This window comes from Sinohyriopsis cumingii, chromosome 8 (assembly GCF_028554795.1).
Source record: "Sinohyriopsis cumingii isolate HCF-2022 chromosome 8, ASM2855479v2, whole genome shotgun sequence".
Lineage (NCBI taxonomy): Eukaryota > Metazoa > Mollusca > Bivalvia > Unionida > Unionidae > Sinohyriopsis > Sinohyriopsis cumingii.
The window spans coordinates 86,927,066-86,952,245 of record NC_142968.1 but is presented as its reverse complement, the minus strand read 5'-3'; the positions used below and the strand labels follow the sequence as shown (position 1 = coordinate 86,952,245).

Sequence of the window (25,180 nt, the reverse complement as noted above, 5' to 3'; positions counted from 1 at the left end):
GACGCTCTAACCACTAGGCCACCGGAGCGGTCCCAGTGGGGTCGGACTGTGTGTATATATATATATATATGTGTGTGTGTGTGTGTGTGTGAAACAGTGAACATAAGCTGTCCTTGTGTCTAATGTTTGGGTAAAGAGCTGTAGTATTTCTTATCATAAATTGAATTATACAAGTGTTTTTAACTTTTTTTTCAGACAAAAAGCAAGTAGATGCATTCTTTGCTTTGAATCCACGCATAGCAGAGAGCTGCAATGGAAACTGGAGGAGAATAAAATATAAAGTCTACAATGAAATTGTTAGGAGAAAAAACTTACTGCAGAAGAAAAGTTTTAAATAGATGATAGATATAAGTATTCATTTCAAAATGAAAATTATGATATAAGTAAAATAATTTCATCTTTTTTAGGTTTTGATTGGAATTATTTGAAAGTTCATTCATTTATTTTGAAATGAGCATAAATGCAGATTTTATTTACTGCATGATTAAAAATACTGATTTTATAACAGCTAACTGCAGATGTGTCATGAAATGACTATCGAATTCATTTGGAAGTCATATTTATTATGTCTTTCAAATGGATGACTTGATAATATCATTTTTGATGTCATGAAATGTAATTATGTTGTTGTTGTAGGGTTTAACGCCATTTTTTCAGCACATGATATGCTATACAGGGCAGCCAGTATTAATGGTGGAGGAAGAATCCAGGAAAACCCCAGGGAAAAATGCCGACCCACGAGAAGCTACTGGCAAGCTTTCTCACATACCCACATTAGCCGAATCTGAGAATCGAAGCCATGCAGACAGAGGTGAGATAGCAGTGATCTGTAACGGAGAGTGCTTTAGACCACTCGGGGCCCTGAAATATAATTATGTGCTACTTGTATGATAAATTTAAATTCATAACATTGTAGTCATGTGATACAATCTTATAAGCCGTTGTGTTTATAATTTTCTGAAAAAACATTTCATGGATGTATTTTTGTCTCACAAAACAACAATTTTGGAGGACTAATCCCATTGGAAAAGAAAATAATGGATTTAGCATATCAGATAGTTTCAGCTGACATGTAATTTTGGTATGTGGCAGCAGTACTGGCTGTAGCAAGTATAATTCCTGTTATAAATTATAGGAGTCCATAGACCTGTGAAAATGCATAATGAACTAAAATAGATTTTATTAGTTAGGAAATCAGTAAACAAGAATGAATCACTTGATATAGTAATTGATCATATTTCTGCTGAGTTGGAGACCTAAATCATGATTTTGTCATTTAGTTATGTTTGCCATCCATGAAGAGCTAATGAGCAGTCAATACTAATGTTATGCAGCAGTAATCAGGAATCTATCAGATATGCTCAGACAAGCTAGAAGTCAGGTTTTTAATCTGAAAATAATATGTCAGCCATTTCATTGGTCATCAATGCTGTGTGCTAACTTGACCATAATTATATCACACTGGAATTGTGCTAACATGGTGATAATTATATGGCACTCAGTAATACAGCCAGGGCAGCAAGACTGTATTTGATGCAGTGTGCTAATCTGAACATAATTATGTAATACTGATATCTGAGCAGCAATACAAGATAACAGTGATACATTGTTATTTTTTATGTGTGCTGACTGCAGTGTAATTATGTAACATCTACCAGTGATCAGTAGTCTTAGTTGCAGAGCTAACCTGCACATAATTATATAATACTTGCTACTAGCCAGCAATTCTAGCAGGTGAGTAATAAAACGTAAGTTGCAGCATTCCAACGGATCATAATTATATTACAGTCACAACTGACTATCAACATCAGTTGATTTTTTTTCTTCTTGAACAATGTTATGTGATTGAGTTTTATTTTTTTCTCAAGCTGACTGTGGTATAAACTGTCAGTTGCCAAACTAAAGTCATGCACATATAACGATTTACGCTCGCGTAAGGACATTTATGGGATGTGTGATTGGGTCTACAATTTCCCGCCAGATTTGTCAGGTAACACGCTGTCTAGGGCCAATCTATTTAAAGCTTTTAATCACGTGTTCTGCCTAGCCAATCGCAATACTCTCGCTCCGTCAACGTGCAGAGGGATTTTCTCTGATAAGGACTGCGGTTTCAGTTCAGCTAATATCTTTATGGGGTGCGGACGTGTTTCCTTTGTTCTGTAGAAATTTAGAGAAATGTAATAAATTCTTACATTTATATCTTGCTTGAAATAAAATTACCCTCAAGGGGTTGCAATCCATCATATGTACTCTTAACTTTTCTCGCGCAGTTGTTTTGCCGCGACAAATTTTTCTTAGGTGACGCATCAACTTGACGATTGGCATCGCAAAACCTAATTAGATTAACAAAAGAGGTAAAGGAAGATTTATGGGACTGGCAAAACTTTTTAACGGTAGATCCTTATTATTACCTGACATTTGGCTGACCTCTGACATGTTGGACTTGTACACAGATGTTTCTGCCTCAGTTGGATAGTGTCATCAGGGTCACATACTATTTCTTTGGCATTTGGGATCAGACATGGGGATATCAAACTATAACACTTCTATAATTCTAACCCATCGTTCTGGCAGTTGTGGTCTAGGGAGAACATTTATCTATTTCCACACTGACAATCAAGCCTTAGTTGAAGCCATAAACAAACAAACCATCCTCTAATGACACAAAACTCATGCATTTCCAGGGCTGAGCAAATGTATATATATTTGTTTTTGTTGACCACTAGTCCAGGACAAGTGGTTTCAGAAAATTCACTTGTCCCACCTTTCTCATCACTAGCCCCACCTTACTTTTCACTAGCCCCATCTTACTTTTCACTGGTCCCAAAATGGCAATCACTTGCTGAGATTTGATGAGACGTATGTATTTAATCCGTAGAAAAGAAGAAGGAAAAACCGAAATAATATACAACATAATTATTTCTTAAAAGAATTTAATTTTTCAAAAACATTGGTTGTTGTATTCGCTTCTTCGGGGTCATGTATATATGTTTTAGCTGATGGATTTGAAAATATGCCCATGTATATGTCTGCCACCTGCACTAAGCCAGCAGTTGATAGCAAATTTGTACACTTGCCTTAAATTAAATATCTTGGTCAGGGCATGACATACACTTGGTAAGCTGGCTTGGATGCTATATAAAGAGTTCACATCGGACAATTTGACCGTGTTCTATCAGTTTAAATAATAATCAATATAGCCTTTTCAGATGCATTTGAGAAATGCATAAGGTTAGGTAAAAAGGTTTCAGCTTTGTGACCCTCTAATCACTTTTTCTAAGATCGCCATTCTGCTGTGTGCTAATTCCTCTTTCAGGTCTCGTGGGTTTCACAGACTTAGAACTATAGGCATCGACCGTACTTTGCTGGGATATCATTCACTCGACCCGGACTAATCTGTGTCTACCTACCTTTTCGACCGCCAGGAGCGTACGAGGGTACTCTAACAGCTCCGGAAGACCAACAGCGCATTCAGGAAATACGCGCCTCCATTTTAAAGTTTCTTCCCAATCCTCCATACATGCTGGATATATCCTAACTAGTGGGGAGTATGAGGGTGCTCAACTGCCCCGGCAATACAGAATTCATCGCTTTAATTTTGATCAACATTTATCTTTTCTTTGATGCTGGACGCTTTTGTTCTTTGCCCCACCCTCCTTTTTGTGGCTGCCAGAAATACAGCAAGCTCTGTTTGCTGTATTTCTGTTTATGGTGGTTGCAGCCTCAAAAAATGTCTGTATTATATGGTATGTCTCATTGTTCACTTTCTTAGCACGTTTGCGATATAAACTTTGTCCACATAGTTATGTTATGCTGTAAATACATAGCAAATATTTGGTTCACTGAGATCATTTATGTTCAATACAAAGTCACAAAAGTGGCCAGCATCAAACACAACGTTTGTCTTTGTTTTAATTATGTACCCATATACTTTGACTTTGTAATATTTGCATGACTGACCTAGGGTATTCTGTCATTTCACTCTTTATCTTCCTCTCGACTCTATCGATGTTGGAAAGAGTAGGCTGGTGCAGGTACATTTCATTTTACAATCTCGTCAAACAAGTTATTAATACAAACCATCGTTCTCATTCACTTTCGTTCTGACAATAACTTGCACCCCTCTTCTACATGTGCAAGAACACATCACATAAAACGATTTACGCTCGCGTAAGAACATTTATGGGATGTGTGATTGGGTCTTCAATTTCCCGCCTGATTTGTCAGATAATGTGCTGTCAAGGGCAAATATATTTAAAAGCTTTTAATCATGTGTTCTGCCTAGCCAATCGCAATACTCTCGCTCCTGCAACGTGCGGAGGGATTTTCTCTGATAAGGACTGCGGCTTTAGTTGAGCCAATTTCCTTATGGGGTGTGGACATGTTTCATTTGTTCTGTATAAATTTTCCCCACCTCCACCCCATCATACCTCCTTGTATATAATTGTTATATGCAATATTGTTGTTAATGAAGTTTGTTTATTGTTGTGTTTTTTGAAAATATTGTTTAATTGTTATATTTTAATTTCTCCGTTTATTCGGTTTTTAGGCTGTTGCATCCGCAGTAATCTCCTACAAGGTTATAAGGCTTCTACAGTATCGTTGTATTATAATACCGCTCGTCTCAGTGTTCCATGTGTTAGCACCTGTACTTGATATGTTTTGTTCAAAGTTACATTGCTGTAAATACATAGTTTAGGTGGAGTCTGCTCAATACATAACAATCATGTTTACGGTGGTTGCAGCCTCAAAAAATGTCTGTATTATATGCTATGTCTCATTGTTCAATTTCTTAGCACGTTTACGCTATAGACTTTGTCCACATAGTTATGTTATGCTGTAAATACATAGCAAATATTTGGTTCACTGAGATCATTTATGTTCAATACAAAGTCATGAAAGTGGCCAGCATCAAACACAACGTTTGTCTTTGTTTTAATTATGTACCCATATACTTTGACTTTGTAATATTTGCACGACTGACCTAGGGTATTCTGTCATTTCACTCTTTATCTTTCTCTTGACTCTATTGATGTCAGAAAGAGTAGGCTGGTGCAGGTACATTTCATTTTACAATCTCGTCAAACAAGTTAATAATACAAACCATCGTTCTCATTCACTTTTGTTCTGACAATAACTTGCACCCCTCTTCTACATGTGCAAGAACACATCACATATATATATATATATATATATATATATATATATATATATATAATTTTATTTGGTCTTATTGTAAAATCAATTGTTGGGTTAAATATTTTATCAAATGTTTCTTATTGTTTTTATTTATATGTTAATTTTTTTTTTCCAACTCATGCATCCATTTTTTAAAATCTTGACACTTTCTTCTATGTCTTCCTTCACATGACAGGCATTTAAGCTAGTATCTGTACTAATAAATAAAGTACATATTTCTAACAAACTTTGTCTTTCTTTTACTTTGCAAAAAAAAATTGAGTTACTTGTAGTTAATGAAAATGATTTGTCTGTCCATCATATTATGCCTGTCAATCATAACATAAATGTGAGCATCATTAATATGCAAATTAACAGTGGACAGAAAAGTAGATTCTGTTTTGCATCATCATTCCCCTTCATTTCATCATCTGAAACTATGTTCAATGTTTTTTGCCCTCAAATAGGGAGCAATAAATATAATAATGATGTTCATCTGAATATCCATACCAAATCTGTTTGAGGATATTAGCTGAAATAGCGACATACATTTTGTAACATTTTTATAAGATAGGACATTTCAGATTAAAACACGTATTACAGAAGGGAGTTCTAGATTTTGTTATTATGTCTATCTCTGTTTCTCAAAATTCTGCCGTGACGGCCAGACCTAACCCCAATTCCGTCCCAAATGTTAGTTCCGTGTGATACACTCCTGACTAGAAGGTTTCCAGCAGTTATTCGTGCCTTGAGGTGATGCTGCTTTCAATGCATGCATCAGTAATTTAAAAATAAGGTCATTAATAGATAATTGCAATGACAGTAGCTGCTACAGGAAAGTAACATTTCCATTGGTCAGAATGTTACCACATGATCAAAATGAATTGCGTTCATTTCTGTATGAACTGTAAAGAGAACTACTTTTTCACTTCTATAAATAGAGTCACGTGTACAGCTTAAGATAAACACTGCCAGTGGAGGCAGACACGAAGTAAGCATTAAAGGAAAACAACATTCTTACATATGACTCGGCTTCTACCTTTTCATTCCTTGTTTCAGATTTGGTTTTTGCACCTGATTCCTCCTTTCGCCTGTTACTTTTTCAAGTTTACGCGTCAATTCTTCCTGGTTTCTTTGTTTTAGCTTTCTGTTTTACTCTTGCAGTATGTTCCTTTGCTATCCGGTCATTGATAACAAAATTATTAATGTAATCCTCAGATGTGATCTGCTGAATATTAAAAGCAATGCAATATAAATATTTAACACAATAGGCAGCTTTTAGGGTTTTAATATATTCTGGTTTTACGCATCGTTTGTCGACCCCCATATCCAAACACGGCAATATCAAGTATTTTGTCAGAATCCCCTGATAGCGGCAACATCTTCCTCAGTAAATTTATCTATCATGTTAGTTCTAACTTTGGTGGTGGCGGTGGTCGAACTCCGGGCTGTGGTTGAAGAGGTTAATGAGGTGGTGGAGCGGGTTGAAGATGACAAGCAAAATCCTCGGGTAATGTCTTAAGATCTTTTTGCTGCCTCATTTGATGTAACAATTTGTTTTGGTAGGTTATACATTTAATCTAGATAACTGTTCTGTACTTTCTCAAAATTCCACCTGAGCTTTCTGACGCTGTTATAGTTGCTATTTGATAGAATCCGGGACGGGGAGATATTTCTTAATTAGTTCTAGTCAATGTCGAGCTATTTTAGCTGTGCAATATTCCATAGTTGGCGCAGAAACATATTATTATTATTATTATTACAACAACGATTTAGTTACACATCACGGACCGCGGATATACTTAAATGCACATCAAACCGTTAACGCAGTAAACGCAGCGACATGCGCGCACATAATTTTTGTTCGCACTGCTATACCGCATCTGAGCCTTCTTGTCGCACATTATGGCCCTTGACCTGTGAGGATTTCAAAACAATACCGGGGTCTTGCCAACCAGGCTTATACACAAGGTTCAGGTTGGCTTTTGGCAACAAAGAAATCTACATTTTTACAAGACCCGATTGTAGAATCGGGGCCTTGGCGGAACGAGGAGGGGGAGGGCTAAAAAAAGGTTAGCTGACCCACCAGTTCTAGCCTTAATTCTTTTTGCCCAATCAACTTATGGGTCTAGCCCATGTGGAGTTCGAAACATCAACAAGATCTTGCAAACGAGGATTTGGGCAAATAATAAATCAACCAGGCACTGGATTTATAATTGTGGTCTTATGGGTGGAATCTTCGCACCCTCTCCCAAAGGTCGGCCAACCGGAACCCTCCCACCCCACCCCCACCTCGCTGCTCGGGGAATAAAGTAAGAAATATGTTATCAATCTTATACTATTTCTAGCCAATACATCTGAGCATAAAATTAAAAGATAATTTGCTTGGTCTGAGTGAATAAGTGAATAAACGATATATTTCATCTCTCCGGTGAAAACCTCATAGTTGGTTACACATAGTGAATGTTTCGTATCTGTAACTCGGCAAATTTCAGATTAGTGTCATTAAATGTAACTAAAAGTACCTAATTCATTTTAAGCACTTTGCGGGACACGAATTAGTAACTTTTAGATACATTTGATGACGCTGACCTGAAAATTAACTGAGTTTTAAAAAATCGCTTGGAGCAAGAAAATGTCCTATCTTTATTTTACTATAGGCCGTAATAATCTTGATAATTCACTGTATTGGAATACGATACATTTTCACTGCTCGTCAATATATATTGAGAATATTTTGAGCAAGAAATTTACTTATATCAAAGCACATTGGTTGTCTATAGGTAGATATGGTATTACTCATACTATCGAATTGGGTGAAAATCCAACAATAGACATAATTTTTTAAAATCTTGTTTTGTTGAGCTTTTTATGTGATGTTGTAACTTTAAATGAGATGGAGAAGTATGACTTTGGTTATATTTTCTATGTGAATGTACACAAACACAAGCAGCTCATAAACGGTAGACATCTTTCATTATCGCGCGGGATGCAGCAAGAAATGTACTAATTCAGCCTGTGATAAATATTGCAGACAAACCTTTAGAACTTGAAATAAGAAGAAAATTAAATTGATTTGAGTAATTAATGGATATATTTCACTAAAATATTTTCATCAACCGGATTAAACATGTCGGTTATTAGCTCATTTAAAGCAAATTTCTAACTGAGGACACTTAATATATGGGATGGGAGGGGAATTATTTTCATCTACTCACTGGTGCCAAAACTATTATGACCATACACTTTTAGATGGAGTTAAAAAGAATTATTATGGCTTGAAAACAATAGTGCAGCTTCTGTCTTATATTTAACTGACTGCCTATGACATTTAAAAAAAAGTTCAAACATAAATACGTTTGGAAATGGATAAGCAGGCGTTGCGATACAGTTTTAAAATGGCATATATTTATGATTCTGATCATCTTAAAATATAATTTTAGTTTCATATTTTGTTTGGTATAGCAATAGGGCCATTACAAAATACTGTCGCCTTAATGCTGGATTAGACAGAATATGTGTGTGAAGACTATATCGTCATAAGGATGTAGATGAACATACGTATTACAGTTTTAAAAGGCATAAACTTATGATTCTGATCATCTTAAAATATAATTTTAGTTTCATATTTTGTTTGGTATAGCAATAGGGCCATTACAAAATACTGTCGCCTTAATGCTGGATTAGACAGAATATGTGTGTGAAGAGTCTGTCGCCATAAGGCTGTTTTGACCATCACAGTTGTGTGTTGGCATTAAGGCGACACGGTATTAAGGCGACAGATGTGTGTTTTCATTTTACAATACTTTTTGCTGTTTTAAACATGAATATTGAAGTTTGATAATAGGAATTATAGATTATTTTGATGAATTTATATACAAATATGTGCTGCAGTTTTATAACACAACATGATGTCTTTCTGTCACCCTAATGCTGCTGTGTGACATATGTCGCCCTAATGTTGGTTACGTACTCATGTGTGTGTGTGTGTGTGTTAGCGTACGTTGTGTAGATCGTATATTTGGTTGTTTTGTTTCTTCCTCCCGAGTGTGAATAGTATATTTGGGGTTTGTTTTTTCCTCTTCCCTCTGTGTGTGTGTGTGTGTGTGTGTGTGTGTGTGAGTGTGTCTGCGCGCATATGTTGTGTGTGTGTGTGTGTGTATTGGTCTCTGTTTGTCCCTATAAAACTCACTTTATCCCTATCAGATACACTCTACCTACCTACCTACAGTAGCGCGTATTCAGGTCAGCCACTTGCAACACTGTTGCCATTTATCCCCTAGTGTTCAGTACAGTGACGTCACTGACGCTGGAAATTTTGAGACTATAAATATCGACTTGGGGATTTCCACATTTTGTAGCTATACATATATACTAGAATTCATAAACAGGAACGTCACTCAAGCTGAGGCTATAAAAAGATAGTGGGATTTTCCAAAGGAAAAACCCACAAGTTGGAGCTATAAATAGATAGTGGGATTTCATAGGAATTTCAGCTGATTATAGATGCATAGGTATTTATCCACGATCGTCACAGAAGTTGATATTGTAAGTAGTTACTAATTTTATCCATTTTATAGTGTGTGTGTGTGTGTGTGTGTGTGTGTGTGTGTGTGTTCGCGTACGTTGTGTAGATCGTATATTTGGTTGTTTTGTTTCTTCCTCCCGAGTGTGAATAGTATATTTGGGGTTTGTTTTTTCCTCTTCCCTCTGTGTGTGTGTGTGTGTGTGTGTGTGTGAGTGTGTCTGCGCGCGTATGTTGTGTGTGTGTGTGTGTGTATTGGTCTCTGTTTGTCCCTATAAAACTCACTTTATCCCTATCAGATACACTCTACCTACCTACCTACAGTAGCGCGTATTCAGGTCAGCCACTTGCAACACTGTTGCCATTTATCCCCTAGTGTTCAGTACAGTGACGTCACTGACGCTGGAAATTTTGAGACTATAAATATCGACTTGGGGATTTCCACATTTTGTAGCTATACATATATACTAGAATTCATAAACAGGAACGTCACTCAAGCTGAGGCTATAAAAAGATAGTGGGATTTTCCAAAGGAAAAACCCACAAGTTGGAGCTATAAATAGATAGTGGGATTTCATAGGAATTTCAGCTGATTATAGATACATAGGTATTTATCCACGATCGTCACAGAAGTTGTTATTGTAAGTAGTTACTAATTTTATCCATTTTAATCTAAACCATTGTAACTTAATTTTCGGGGATATGTTTATTTTCCTTTAAATTCTGGGACAATTTCGTCATTTTAGCGTTACTTTTAGTCACATCCATTTTGTCGTTGAGCATTTCCTTGATTATAGCTATTTATAGCATCATTACAATTCTGCAAATTTTTGAACACCCCAGCAAGATTTCAGGTCTTGGTAATGCTTTATATATAAATCTCACGCTTGTACTAGTGTATGTATGTCTCTGTCTCTGTTGTGTTTGACCCTCTACCATCATTGACCCTAGACAATCCCACCATGTTCAATTCCCCTTGACGCTATACAGACCCACCATGTTCAATTTCCATATGTTCAATTCCCCTTGTCCCTAGAGTGACCCAGCAATTTTTCCCATGTTCAATTTCCCTTGACGCTATACAGTCCCACCCTGTTTAAATTCCTTTGACGCTATACAGTCCCCTATTCCCATGTTCAATTCCTCTTGAGGCTATATCGTCCCACGATTTTTCTCCATGTTAAATTCCCTTGAGGCTATATGTTCCCACGATTTTTCTCCATGTTAAATTTCCATTGAGGCTAAACGTTCCGGGGGGGGGGGGTCTGGAATGCTAATTCCCATTGAGGCTAATGTATCCCCATTCACTACTACTATATCTAGCGTATGTATCATCTGGTGTATAGTTTTGTATACCACTGTATCTAGCATACATATCGTCTCGTATACGATTTTGTATACCACTATATCTAGAATACATATCATCTGGTGTATAGTTTTGTATACCACTATATCTAGTATATATCATCTGGTGTATAGTTTTGTATACCACTGTATCTAGCATACATATCGTCTCGTATACGATTTTGTATACCACTATATCTAGCATACATATCATCTGGTGTATAGTTTTGTATACCACTATATCTAGTATATATATATCATCTGGCGTATTGTTTTGTATAACACTGTATCTAGCATACACAAGGGGCCCCGAGTGGCTGAGTGGTCTAAAGCGCTCTCCGTTACGGATCACTACCATCTCGAGTCACGGATTCGGCCAATGTGGGTATGTGAGAAAGTTTGCCAGTAGCTTCTCGTGGGTCGGTGGTTCTTTCCGGTGTTTTCTCGGGTTCTTCCTCCACCATTAATACTGGCCGCCATGTGTAGCCTATCGTGTGCTGAAAAATGGCGTTAATCCCTACAACAACAACAATCTAGCATACATATCATCTCGTGTACGATTTTGTATACCACTATATCTAGCATATGCATCATCTGGTGTATAGTTTTGTATACCCCTATATCTAGTATATGTAACATCATCTCGTGTACGATTTTGTATACCACTGTATCTAGCATATATATCATCTGGTGTGAGATTTTGTATAACACCTGACTGATACCAGCAATCGGGATCATGACTTGATGTAGGGCATCTCCACGTGTAGCACATGTTCACCATGGAAGGTTTCGTCTCTATCTCACCGGCTGTTCAAATGCCGAGACTTATTCATAGTTCTTTTTGTACTTGTACTTTCAGATAAGAAAGTTATCCTTTTACCCACTTCATAGTTTTCTTTTTTAAGCCAATGTGTATAATTTGTTTTTTCCATGACTAAGGAAATCCCGATCATTTTTCAAGATGACGGACATATAATTCGAGATAAATTGTTGCCAAAAATTGTAATATAAGCGATGTTTCCAGACGAGTTTGTAGCGGTTCAAAGACGCTTAAGTAGCATCTGTCAGGGGCGTTCGCATAATTATTTTCGGGGGAGGGGGAGGAAAACATGTAATGGTCAGCTATCAGGTTTTGCGGGTGTAGGCCTTAACATGTTTAGAGAAGAAATCGGGAGTGGGGGTGGGGTGGAGTTGCCTGCCAAACCCCCTTGACCCACTGCATCTATTTTTATACATCTTCTTTTCTTGTTTCTTAAAACACTTTGAACAGTAGTTTCAACCTCTCCGGTGGCCTGGTGGTTAGAGCGTACGCCTCGGATGCGAGATGTTGTGGGTTCGATCCCTGTCCGAGTCATACCAAAGACTTACAGAAATGGTACTAACAGCTGCCTCGCTTGGCGCTCAGCATAAAGAGGTGTCCGGATAATGTGACTGGGTGCTACATGTCTGCGGCATGATGTCCCAGTGCCAGACAATACTATAACTGCCACACTGCAGACATCGTAGCGATATGACTGCAAAATTGTTAAAGCTACGTTAAAAATCGAAGCCACACACACACACACACACACACACACACACACACACACACACAGACACACACTCAACCAAATGAGATAAGTATCACTGCAAACAAGTGAGTTATTCCACTGACGTAGGTTGCCAACAATGCAAAAGATACCTTCGGGTACACAACTTTATTCAATGTGTGAACTTGTAAGGAAACGTTGTCGAAATATTTGCAGAGCAAGGTTTAGAAATGTTGCCTTTATTAGAAATGCAGAAAAATGACCATTCCAGAAGAGACTCGTTGAAATTTCCGACTGCATTTTTGCTTACAGAATAGGACCAGTTACGAATCAAGAGGATATAGGATAAGTACACAATAACTGGCGAGGACAGTTTTGATACCTATATACAAACTAATAAATATAAATCTACACCGGGTTTTGGCAAATCATACTAGGTGTTGATTGTGCCTTTGTGCCTTTGTAATGCACACGAATATCTACAAGTTGAAATCGAATTAAATTGATAGAAAGATTCACTATTCACGATTATTTCAGCAAATAAGGCTTGTCCATAATACAACAGTATTCACAAAACTTGGAATGAAATATACTTCGTACAGATTAATTGTCAGAGAGTTTTGTCGTTCTTTTTTTTAGCTACTAAGAGGTATTAAGCAATATAATATTTCTAAAAGTAAACGAACATCACGGTAAATTTTACAAAACAAAACTGCAGTGACATATTATGATAGGTATACATTCAGGCATTTTTTATTCAGAAATTGATTATCTTTATATATGCGCAGTCGTTTAATCAAAGGACCAGCTCCTCGCGTAATGTTGTTATATTAATGTATGAATATATGAAAAACGTAATCGTGATGAATTTGCTACATGTGTTTCACATGTATAAAGCAAAATAAATCATCTTGAGAAAAATATATGGACCAATAGACTTAATACACAAATATTAAATCTCAGTAGGGATTTCTATTCACGGTTGTTGTTGTTTTAAAAATTTCGATTTCTTTTGTTCACTCTTTGAAATGCTTGTGCAGGTTCTAGAGGAAATTCGGAAAAATTGTGCGCGTTTGACCTAGATGACATTTGAAATATTTTACCAATGTAGTCGCGTGGTCATAGAGTTTTCCGTTCACCTTGGCACGTGCAAGGGAAAGCCTATCTACGTTCCTTCGATTTACTTATACACTTGCCAGGTCTGAAAGTACATTAAGCCCTCATCCGGTATCTATTACTTGGATGCAAACGGTCAGATATCATACTTTAAGCGAGGTTTACCAGCAGTTAACAGTATGTATGTATGTATGTATGTATGTATGTATGTATGTATGTATGTATGTATGTATGTTGGTAGGTAGGTAGGTAGGTAGGGACAAACCACATAATTTGCAGGAAATAGGACAGAACTCAGCTGCTATTCCACGGTCCGCACATATTGTACCCAAAGACGAAAGGTCCGAACAAAGCTGAATTTTATCCCTGCAATCAGCGACTACAACTGGAAAAGATACTTTTATATGCCGTAGACAAGTTGTTCAACTGAGACATTTGTGATCAACAAATTGTAACGCATGTCTATTGTTATGTATCTTCGCTAGCTAAGGTTACGATATATGAACCCTAGGTACACCTTGGCGGATCGATCAGATATTTCAGTGCTTGCTTCTGCGAGCCACCGCATCCAATAAAAAACCCCATCTTGTTCAGATTTGAACACCGCCACTACATGATCGAGAGAAGAATAGCACACAATTGGAATGCACTCGTGAATAAGCATTTTTTTTCACAACCGGTCCATCTTTGTACAAACACATTCTTTCCTTCAAATACATATGTAATGGCTTCTCTCTGGCACTTCGTCCTACTTTCGATCTTAAGCATACAATGTATCCTTTTGAAGTCAATTGTCCCACCCATTTTCAGCCTATGTACAAAACGCCGCTGTTACATACACGCTATTGGTTAGTTGGCATTACATACTCGGGGAAGCAACTTTGAAATCCAATATATATCGCTAGGACAAACCACTGAAATATCTACTCGATCCGCCAGAGTGCAGCTATGATTAACACATCGGAGTCTTAGCTAGCGAAGATGACTGCTATATCGTTTCCAGAAAACAAACATTGAATAACCTGTACAATGTGGAGCAATAACGGACACTATATTAATTGCTGAAATGTCAGCATAATTGCAGTGATTTATACCATCGAAAATGTTGTATTTCAATATTTTGTATAACAATTGAAAAGTATTGTCAACTAAATTTACACGAAATTATTGAAATCTATCACAAAATCAAAAGAAAACAAAAATGCTAATATTTATGCCCAGTTCACGAAAATTATAAAATCAAAGAATTAGATCTCAGGTAACTTGGTGTTTAGGCAATTTGTGGCAAGAGTACAAGAAACTGCTAAAAGATTAGAAACATGTTGAGGAATTACGAACAATTTGCTCAAACATGCTTTTGGTATCCCATCTTCATCCACGGTGAAGATGAGTTCAAAAAAGCAAAAAACTTCAGAAAACAGTGTGCGTACAATAATTGGTCAATTCTGATGATAACCGTAATATGTACTATGTTTCAAAACAATCCAATAAAAATCTGCAAGAACAGTTGCATTTACAAATTCTGTTAAGTACTGCATCGAACTCTAAGTGAAAATGGACAGTAACTGAAAACATAGTGAACATAAAGGATTTTGTCGTTATAAGCACCATATTAGGTACAAACTTTCACAGCGATCCAAAACAAAACCTGAACGAAAATTTGCAGTCACATGTTCCAATGATTTACAGCATTTATAAGTGATCGCTTCGGTGGCCTAGTGGTTAGAGAGTCCGTGGGTTTGAACCCAGGCCGAGTCATACCAAAGATTTACAGAAATGGTACTAACAGCTGCCTCGCCTGGCGCTCAGCATTAAGAGGTTAGTGTTAGGACTGGTCGGCCTGGTGTCAGAATAATGGGACTGGGTGGGACATCATGCTATAGACATCGTAGCGATATGAATTGTTAAAGCTACGTTAAAAATCCTAATCACAAACACACGCACACACATTCATCTGTATGATCAATAGACAATAGTTCTAGCAAAACTTGCGAATGCCCTGTAATTTGTGATACCAAGTTTGATGGCAATCGATGAGAAACAGTGGGACTAGTTGCGCTAACAACGTTGTGTCATATAGTCATTAAATTAAATGACAAAAGCATAAATAACTATTCAAAAATTGCGTTACAAAAGCTTGCCAGTAGCTTCTCGTGGGTCGGTGGTTCTTTCCGGGGTTTTCCCGATTTCTTCCTACACCATTAATGCTGGCGACCATGTATAGCCTATTGTTTGCTGCAAAATGGCGTTAAACCATACAACAACAATAACAAAAACAACAACGTTTATTGATAATCAGTCAAAAGCTGTTGGACTAGTAGCGCTGACAGGTTTGTCTGAAAGGCAAATGAATGTGCACAGGGATTATTAGGTACCCGGATTACTATGTAACCGGATTATTACGTACCCGAACCTATATTAAAACTGGGGAGGCGAACGTATAATAAAGAAGAAACTAATAATCGGTTACCAAGATCATAGACTGGAAAAACGTTACGCATCCGTCTTTTCCTCGCAGTTCTTATTCACTTATCTTTTTTTTAAGTCCACTTCAATTTTGGACTAATTTCTTCAGACATTTCACTAATTTTTCAAATAAAGTTCTTTATGACAGCAATATTTATGACAGAGTTAAACACCATACCCCTTTTAGGTTGCTATAGTAACCAACAACACTAACAATGTTTATGAGCTTGCTGATTGGTAATAAAAATATGCCATCACTACCAACATAACTATATAAGTTAATCTTTGAGTTTTCATAATGTTTTCATATGTCATAACCTTGTTAACCGAATATTAGTTTCTTCTTTATTATACCACAACCTCCCCTCTTCTTACCAGGGCATGGACTAGCATTGCATGCCTGAAACTCGATGCTTGACATTGGATGAGAGCACGGTCTTCCAAAGTTTTCTGGAGCTGGGTTGCTGCACGTGCGCACACGCATGCGTACCCCTGTTCCACAGGTCACGTTACACGCAAACCATTGAGACCAGGGTGACCAGTTACCGTCAACTTAAAAGAAAAACAACCAAATGCAAACACTTTATTTTAATATTTGGATCGCTGGTTATACAAATGTTTCCACATCTCAGATATATAAATATGAGCTTTATAGAAATGTTCGTCATCTATTAAATTATGTTTCTCCTTAGGGTTAGCGAGAAAGGTCTTAGCTGTCAATCTGTTGAGCAAGGACAATATGCCACTGTCACCGCTGTATAGTTGCTTATTAGAAACATAGCTGACAGCAAGAGAGTGGTTCAACTTCATCGAGCTGATATGTTTTGTCACATGATATTATTTATCATGATAGTTATACAGTGAATTGAGTGACACATTCGGAATACTTTTCGTATTCATGTAGGTATTAGGTTCTTAATAACGCATGCAGGCATTACTTTAGTAGCTCTGAGATAATGGGCGTTTAAGAGCGTCTAACCTGTCACGATTTATAGGCCGGTAACCCTAACTTTTTATTACTGCGGAATTTTGCACACGTGTGCATCTGTGATTATAACACGCGTGTGAAAGACAAAGCCGTCTACAGATTGATATACACTGACAACACATGAGTGATTCACTGTTAGAGAATGGCAGTGGACGATAATGTCATTAGAAACCACAAAGTATTGCGGCTAATGCATGGATAAAATTATATTACCAACGAAACGTCAAAAGAAAGGTTAAATCTGATTTAGCCAAAGCGTGTCATACCAATTCGTTAAAGAGGCCCAAACATGGTATATAACTTCTCGCAGATACGTCTGGAATATCTTTATAAATTAGTCAGGTTAAGGATCACGTTCGAACGAGCACGGCAAAAAGTTGGTAAAGAGTATAATAAAACGCCAAAAAAGTCATTATATATTGCAATTTTCAAGTAAACTAACTCACTAAAGTTAACCGAGTCGCCCGTGCGAGAGAGTTCAACCGTTGACTACCTTGCACTATTTGTACTATTCATGCAGATGAATTATATCAACATTACAGCACGTGGATGAAATGGAACTGCCCTCCGGATGGAAAACGAAATTGTTCTTCATGTGGAATTTATAATGCCTGATCATTTAATCAAAGGAGGCTCTGCTCCAGTTATAACTTCACATCCATGGTTTCACAGTGATGCCGGTATATTCCTAAACTACAGTGACATCGAGGTCGTTAGTAATGAAATCAGCAGAAGTTATGCAAAGATTCTCAAGATGTTTGATAAATACTCCAGAAGTTCAGGGTGGACTCTTTCCAGATGCTTGCAAGTTCATCTTCATATTTTTGCGTACACACTTTTCCGTGGGTCGAGACCAGCGCTGATTCCAACGCGGAGAGTAACAAATGTGAAAAGAAATGTCAACCAGTGTTTTTAATTGGCTATCTTATCCGCGCTGCAGCCTGAGAGCGGACATAAGACCTGACTCAAAAATATAAATATCACCTGACAACTTTAGTTTGCTAACATAGAATTCCTTGTACAGGTTTCACCATCAATTTTCAACGACTTAGCCCTGATCTTGCCGTTAATATGTTTATTCGGAACAAAGGTTTTCAGCCCTTGCAGCTATTCCACATGAACGAGAGTGGACTCAGCTTATTGATTTGCTGTTGTTGAGCAACATGAAAAACACGGAGGATTCTGATGTCTCAGCGGTGCGTTACCACTGTGTATGGATAAAAGATTTTTCATGAATAGTTTGCCGGTGCAGCAAGCATCATAAAAGAAGAGTTCCATGTGAACGGTAATGCATGTATTTAGCGCTCAACAGCTGCTCGATGGCCATACATTTTGCTGCTGAGAGTCAGCAAGAAACCGTAGAGTAAGATCATGCCATAACTCTGGTAAGAATATTTTGAAATTCACTGCGGTGCAACTGAAAATGAAAATGCCAAATATCATTTGCGCAGACTATAAACCATTACATGTTCAAGCGGAAGTCGCGGTTCCGTCAAATATGAACAAGCTCCATGCCAGTTTTGCCACTCGGTTGTCTTATGTGATGTCAACCGCCACTTTTGTACCTTTGTAAAGACACGGTTGATGTGCTCATTAAATTGTTAAAAGCTACCGCGAAATAGATCCGTCAACAGCTCTCCTTGTTCTCAGTCATTATTATGACCACTGATGACATGCGCAAATTTTCACTGGCATCTCATTGTTGGATTTGGGACTGATGAGAAATTGCGCGATCACTTATTTGACGGATTTCTATTTCATTTTGTGGCTCTTGTTAACATTGTGTCTCATTTTGCGGTTGTAACTAAATTTTGTTTCTCATTTTGCGGTTCTTTTTACAAATTGTGCCCTTGTTTTGCGATTCTTGTTACAATTAGCGACATATTTACTAGCACCAGAATGATTCCACCATAGTCATTACTTTTGTGGGAGGGACATGTAATAATTATTAATTTGGATACCAACAAGAAACCAAAGCCACGCTGCCTAGAATATAAATGGCATGCATGCAAAGCAGGTGTTCTCTGTTGTGTAATTCTTTTTAGTCACGTTCACCCAGTAGTACCAGGATCAATGTTAACACCAATGCTGCTCAATGAGTCGGCATATGTTGTTCTGGTTTTAATAAATTCTACATGATGCCAACTAAAATGGATGAGTTCAAAACCAAAAACATTTTCTTCGTGATTTTCACTCGTTTGATGATGCCTATTAATATCCCCATAGTTATTTTTGTATTCCATACTTCCTGTATTCTATACTTCCTGTATTCTATATTTTCTGTATTCTATACATCCTCTTTTCTATACTTCCTGTATTCTATACATTATGTATATTAAACTTCCTGTATTCTGTACCTCCTGTTCAGAAAGTGCACATATTATGACATTTACATTTTCTTTACGATATAACACAATAACAGTTTCCATGTATTTCTTGTTACTGCGCAGTACGTTTGAAATTTCGTGCTCTTTGCTTTCTTGGTAAAATGATGGATTCGGCACGAATATCGAAATGTTCCAAAGATTGCTTCAAACTTTGAGATATATCCTTTTATCTCATAGGTTACCTACTTGTCAGTCACTCTGTGGAGTTTTTTCGATCATTGTTTTAGAAGGAAGCGAACATAACTTGGTTTGTGGCCGATTTAGGATAATCCGTTGAAAGTTGTTCCATCACATGGTCTCGATAACCTTTCTAACCAGCTAAATCAGAGGTACTTAATACATTATGACAATTGTGAATCCTTCTTGTCTTTTGGGAAAAACTATGTTTTAAGAAATATATTGTGTACTATATGTAACTTTCTGAGACGTTCGACATATGACTTTTTGGGTAACTTTTGTCTGATACAACCTAATGTCGAGATAGAAATGAGTTTATAGAAAGGGCCAAAATAGCTTTTGCAAATAAAATAGCCTTTCAATAACTTCTTCGAAATATGTAATAGCTAATTGGTGACAAAAATGTATCGAATGACTGTCGCGTGAATTTTAAAAGTGCTGTCATTTACCTGGGCAGGAAGTGACGTTACAGGTAGTGTTTTCTGAGGCGTGCCCATGGCAGGTGGAGCCATTGTATGCCGGGTTAGGATTATTACACAACCTGTCGCGGACTTTTATACTAGGCGCACAAGTCTCACTACAACTCGACCAGAGAGTCCAAGTGGACCATCCACCATCCACTGAAACATACAAATCGGAAACAATAATACATGTACAAGATGGCAGTATTTATCGGATTGCCACGTATCATTACACTCTTTTGACACTTCTTTCTCAAATATGCTTTAAGCTAAAAGGTCTATATATTTAATTTTAATTCCAACATTAAAAAATTATTTAACTCTAATAGAAAGAAGGTTTATATATACAAAACAAGTTCATTACATTCAAAACTGACCCCTTCCAAAACAGTTATAGGTATTTTCTGACCCCGATAATATTTTACGTCCCTCAATTTTAGTTTGTTCCGAAGTGAGACAAACATGTACTGTTATCACTGGGTGATAGTGTATCTATCTGAGAAAAAGACGCCTAGGTGGGTCAAGCGTATTTCATCTGTCTTACCCTATTTTAATAATATAATGCGTAACTCTTTTACATTGTGTCCAGGTCTATACATTGTTGTTGTAGTAATTGGGTTTAACGCCATTTTCAGCACATTACAGGCTATACATGGCGGCCAGTATAAATGGTGGATGAAGAACCCGGGAAAATCCCGGAAAGAAACACTGATCCACAAAAGCTACTGGCAAGCTTTCTCACATACTCACATTGGCCGAACCCGAGACTCGAACCTACGTAGACAAAGGTGGATGGCAGTGATCCGTAACGGTGAGCGCTTTAGACCACTAGGCCACTCGGGGCCTCATAGATTTTTACGGAAACCTAAAAGGAAACTTTGTTTGGATCTTTGAAACTGGTCAATTGAATATGATTACACTGTGTATAACTAGTAGCAAAATGCAAAGATATCATCATAATAAAATGTATACTAGAATTTCCTTGCATTATTTTCACGAAATACGGCTTTTAAGATAGCAATAAATTGGCCATATCCTATACAATATAAGATGCCGCTCACAATTGTATCATATACAATAGCCGGATGACTGAAACCTATATAACATTCGTGATTTAACTCTGATAAAAAATACAGCTTGTAGATTGGTTTAACAAGCTTAGCCAAGAGGCTCGGAGGCACCAATGCAGAATTGTTTAACAAGTTTAGCCAAAAAGACTCCAGGCCGCCCAATTTTTCAACACAGTTTATCATTGGTTATTGAACTGAACTCAGATCTTTCTGAATATAGTTATTCATTTATGTGAGTTAACGATTTCGTTTAATCAGATGTTACATATCTTAATAAAGTTTGTCATACAACTCATTGGGACATGTTCTTCAGCGTTAATAGTATTTTTTATATATTGACAGGAAAATGTCAGCGAGACAAAGTTTGTATAGGACAACTACCTCCATCATATCAGAAAGGTCTCATCTTGTTAGAACGTAATTTAGTATTGCTAATCAGATTTGTGGAGTTTCACATCTTTTTGTGAACGAATTCCACCCAAAATCTTCATCATGTAGAATTATATAATGTAGTGTTTTCTTTCTTTATTGAATTACATAAATGATTACTCTAATTTCTGGAAGCGATTTTACTACAGAATATTTCATTGCACAAGGATTATTGTCAGACAAAATAATCAAGGAAATAAATAAGAGTTAGTGGATAAAACGGCTAATAATGTATTTCAGAGAAAGATTAAGAAACATAAAAAACATGTTATCTAGTTTAAAATCACTGGGTTAAGTACCAGAGACAAATCACTGTGTTAAGTACGAGAGACAAATCACTGGGTTAAGTACGAGAGACAAATCACTGGGTTAAGTACGAGAGACAAATCACTGGGTTAAGTACGAAAGACAAAGCACTGGGTCAAGTACGAGAGACAAAAGAGATGAAAATTTTAGTGAGCAGTGACCATATTGCGAATCGAAGACTTTCTGGAGAGTCAGTTTTCTATCAAAACTAACAAGTTGGGTATTTCATGCAGAGAGAGAGAGAGAGATCACAAGTTATCGAGCTAGCCGCTGGTTCACAAGTTCTAACAGCTAATACAGTTTAATTTCAGGCAACAAAGATCTATGAAATTAAAAATGAATATAATATACGGGCTAAAATCAATACCATATCGCAGTTGCAAACAAGGAATAATACTAAATTATTAGATAAATAACATCGATAAATGAATTACGATATATCCATTACCGAATTATGTGATAAATATCACTAATAAATGATCTAACTACGATGTATCCATTACCGAATTAGGTGATAATACGGCTTAATAATGGTCTAACTACGATGTACGATGTATCCATTACCGAATTATGTGACTACGATCTAGCCATTACCGAATTATGAGATAAATAACACTGATAAATGAACTACGATGTATCCATTATCGAATTATGTGATAAAGGTAATAAATGATCTAACTACCATGTATCCTTTACCGAATTATTTGATAAATAACACTGATAAATGATATAAATACGATGTATCAATTACCGAATTATGTGACAAATATCACTTATAAATAGTCTAAGAACGACTTATCCATTACCGAATTAAGTGATAACTAACAACCATACATGATCCAAATACAATGTATCTATTTTACCAAATTATGTGATACGTAACGCTGATAAATGGTCTAACTTTTCATCTTCACACATTTACTTACTGTTAAAATGGAAATGTCAGAGAGAAACTTGAATAACTTCAACAATTAATTCTAACAAATAGTAAGCAAGCTATGAAATTCTGAAAGAATATACTGGTTGAGAAATTCCTAACATAGGTGCTTTACGAGGAGGTATTGATGACTTAGATAAAAGGGTGAAACAATTAAGAAAACATATTCATGATAGCAAAATTAATACCAAAAAGCAATAGCATCAATTAAGAGTCAGTTCAATAGAATTAATTTAGCTTTAAGTGAAAGAATTAATAAGCTAAAAATCAACAGAAGGAAAGATAGAGAGGGAGTATTACAAAATATACTGTAATGAAAGAGTTTTGAAAAACAGATTAAATAGAATGAACGAAAAGCTAATACCTGGATCTACGTGACTTTGTGATCTTTCGAAATAAAGACAAATTTATAGTTGCTATAGTTAACCCGACTTATTTATCTTGCAATAAATGAAAGAAATGTTTAAGCAGAAAAAATGATTAGTTGGGTTTATTACCTTGTTACACAAAAAAACAAACAAACAACAAAACAGTAGAATAGTTACAACAATTGGATTTAACTATGCTCCCTCACGTTTTACTAGGAATTGAAGATTCAAGGAATACACATGCAGATAAAAAAGCAAACGTAGACGTATACAATATGTAGGCTTATTTTGTTATGATGCACAGTTGAATTGTTGTAACAACGGGATACAAGCTGTCATGTTCTCGCAATATCGACCGAAATTTAGTGTTAAATTCCCATGGACTCCCAACCTTTCGCTATAATTACTCATGATCAGCAATACATTAAGAGGGATATTAATATGTGTTGGTGTATTTGTGAAGAGGGGGGTACCGGGACAGTGTCGAAGGTGACAGTCAGTTGTGTCCATTGCATGGCCTTGACAGTTAGACCCGTTGTTTCTGGGGACGGGGTTGTCACATTTCCTGAAACGGAGCTTTGATCCCATATCACAGCTCTTGGAGCAAGTCGTCCAGGCGTTCCAGCTACCCCAGCCGCCATCTACATGTTCTGGAACAATCACAGTTTTGAATATATAAATGAGTCACAGTGTTAATTATTAAAAGCTTTTAAGAATTATTCGATATTCGGATATATCACGAAATGCACTTACGACAATTTTCTTGCTCTGAAAGGCACATCTACAATAAAATGTCTGAGTTTCAGTACAATCGTTAAGAGACCCCAAAGTTATTAGTCACCATCAAAACGTACATTAGCGATCCTAATTTTAAAATGTTTAAGCTGCAAAAATGGACAAACAATGTTCCAATCAGTCATTCACTAAAAGAGCTCTTTGAGATGTCTTTCATTCTGCGACATGTTTATTCAAGCCTTTAAAGCTTGGGGTCATTGTCAGTCCATTTACAGCTGTGCTTTAATCTTGGGGTTTGCATGTTTGAACTGGCCTTTATTTCCTTCTCTTAGCAATAGTACATGCCCAAAATAAGAATAGAAATACACATCCCAGACTTTGTTGATATGCATCTCTGGATATCGTCGTCATAATGTTTATTCCAATTGTAAGACAGTGTACGAATTGTCGATCAATATATGGTAGACTTTAATTATATTTTGAGGCATATGTCAAATTAAACACGACTGAAGTTTCAGGATGTGCAAAAGCAGAAACGAACAACGACTAGAATTGTAAATGTAACGAACGAATCTCTGCGAGGAAGGTTCATCATATCGTGCAGAAGATGGGGGTAGAGGTTTTAACGAACTAAATAACGACAGTTCCCAAATACAGCCAGCAAAACTGCTTTAACTGAGTGAATATTGGGGATGGCCCATCATTTAACTGATTCAGTGTTTCAACTTATTGATGCCGATGAGGGTTTTTAATAAGTAAAAGAAAATCACCTATTCTTGAGACTTGTGTTCAAAATAAGTGTTCATTTACTTCTACTTTAAAAACGATAACACCAGATTCTGCCACAATTCCTTTTTCTGAATTGTATGCGGAATATATAATACTAGAATACACAATCCGCAGTTCTTTCAAATGATACATGGGGGACCACGACCTTTCAATGCATCCCATATCCCCTAACATAGTGTAATTTCACCATGTTCTACATGATATTCCTCTCATATTTCTCCATCATAAACACAAATTAAAGATTTATAGAGATGTGTTTGTATCGAAATACATTGCTTGTTGATCTTACTTTAAATTTTGGTTTCGCTTTTTCTGTTACATATTTTAAGATACAGAATCGTAACATATTTTTACCACCGCCACCACCACCACCAT

General features: G+C 36.7%; 2 protein-coding genes across 6 annotated transcripts in view; one reads left to right on the top strand and one right to left on the bottom strand.

Annotated features, from left to right (window-relative positions):
* The window catches only part of LOC149794075 (uncharacterized), a 31,182-nt gene extending 25,395 nt beyond the window's left edge, over positions 1-5,787 (top strand). For all 4 annotated transcript variants that reach the window (XM_089968022.1, XM_089968020.1, XM_089968021.1 and 1 more), the window contains one exon: positions 196-5,787. In XM_089968022.1, the coding sequence (XP_089824148.1) occupies positions 196-338 (143 nt within the window). In that variant the 3' untranslated portion in view covers positions 339-5,787. The remainder of the gene's footprint in view (positions 1-195) is intronic.
* Positions 1-25,180, bottom strand: part of LOC149794074 (coadhesin-like) — a 90,239-nt gene that overhangs the window by 38,090 nt on the left and 26,969 nt on the right. Inside the window, exons 10-13 of one of the 2 annotated variants that reach the window (XM_089966510.1) lie at positions 23,755-23,931; positions 20,160-20,330; positions 16,534-16,710; positions 13,958-14,077 (exon numbers count right to left, since the gene is read on the bottom strand). In XM_089966510.1, coding sequence (XP_089822636.1) covers positions 13,958-14,077; positions 16,534-16,710; positions 20,160-20,330; positions 23,755-23,931 — 645 coding nt within the window. The remainder of the gene's footprint in view (positions 1-13,957; positions 14,078-16,533; positions 16,711-20,159; positions 20,331-23,754; positions 23,932-25,180) is intronic. The other variant, XM_089966511.1, reaches the window with a different exon arrangement.